This window comes from Orycteropus afer, unplaced genomic scaffold (assembly GCF_000298275.1).
Source record: "Orycteropus afer afer isolate SDZICR_OR568_19922 unplaced genomic scaffold, OryAfe1.0 scaffold00318, whole genome shotgun sequence".
In the NCBI taxonomy this organism is placed as follows: domain Eukaryota; kingdom Metazoa; phylum Chordata; class Mammalia; order Tubulidentata; family Orycteropodidae; genus Orycteropus; species Orycteropus afer.
The window spans coordinates 372,964-374,262 of record NW_006921905.1 but is presented as its reverse complement, the minus strand read 5'-3'; the positions used below and the strand labels follow the sequence as shown (position 1 = coordinate 374,262).

Below are 1,299 nucleotides of genomic sequence, written 5' to 3'. Positions count from 1 at the left end.
CTTAGAAAGCAGAAACAAATCACTCTGAAGATCCATGTCTTCCTTCCTCTGCCTCCAGGACAGCCTTTTGACCCTCACTTCAAGATCAACAATGCAGTTTCCAATATCATTTGTTCCATTACTTTTGGAGAACGCTTTGAGTACCAGAATGGTCAGTTTCAGGAACTGCTGAAGTTGCTGGATGAAGCCTCATATCTGCAAAGTGGACGGTGCTGCCATGTAAGCAGTTCTTTCTATATCTTAGTTAAGGATATTGGGGATGGTGTCTGATACAGATGGCTTCTCCCTTTTTTATTCATTTGTTTCATTTTTAGCTAAAATATAACCTTTGAAATGAACTTCAACAAAAATTAATTTGTAATCCATCTATTGATTTTACTTTTTTAATAATACTAAATGTTATTTAGTTAGAATGGCCAGACTTCCTCTCACGTACTTTGGTAATGTTGTCAGAAGGGACCATTCCCAGAAGGCTATGATGCTTGGTAACTAGAGGTTCAGTGAGAAAATTAGGAAGACCCTCAAGGATATGAAATGACATATTGGCTGTGTTTACGGGCTCCAGAATACCAAATATTCTGAGGATGGCACATGCCAAAGGGGAAGGGAGGCCACATCTTCTGCTCTCTTCTAACCCCGCAAGAGGATGACAGAATCACCATCAGTTTAAAAATAACCACACCCATGAAAACATGTAAGCCAGCCACTTTGTGCCTTTATCTTCTCCCATTTTAGATAGCCAGTTTCTAATTTGCCCATCCCTATCAAACCAGTACTTTGAGGAGACAAGCACATTCTTTTCTCTGGAGAATATTCTGTTCTGCTTGAAAACTTTGGGCATCTGCATCCATAAACAAGCAATGTCTAGCCCAGTGCAAGCCATCAAATTTCATCAATTAAACATCAGTTCAGTGTCAAACATCTTCCTCTTCATTTGGTGGGGTTCTGGTCAGCTCAGGCCTAGCTATCCCAGCTAGGTCATGGGTACCAGCTGCTAAGTTTGGAGTCACACTCTTCCCTTCGCATCAGGCCAGCCAGCACCTTCTCTCTCTCATCCTCAGTCCTCAGGGACTGTTTCATTGCCTGTTGGGTCACAACTCCTTGCATTTCAGACCAGCCAGCCCTTCCTCTCATCCCTAGCCTCCATGGCCTAGGTCAAAGAGTACCAAACTCAGCCTATTTCTTCTTTGCTGAACTTCCCCCATTTCCATTCAAGTGCACCCAGGTGGACACGCAAGTAGCATACAAGCCTAGTGCTTGCTGGCTTCCATTAACTTTCAGTCCTGGAAGGTGTTTCTC

The 1,299-nt window shown here is 43.0% G+C and overlaps 1 protein-coding gene across 1 annotated transcript in view; it reads left to right on the top strand.

Annotated features, from left to right (window-relative positions):
* LOC103206458 (cytochrome P450 2J2-like) overlaps positions 1-1,299 on the top strand; it is a 154,341-nt gene that overhangs the window by 131,917 nt on the left and 21,125 nt on the right. The window contains exon 3 of the mRNA XM_007951914.1: positions 59-219. Coding sequence (XP_007950105.1) covers positions 59-219 — 161 coding nt within the window. The remainder of the gene's footprint in view (positions 1-58; positions 220-1,299) is intronic.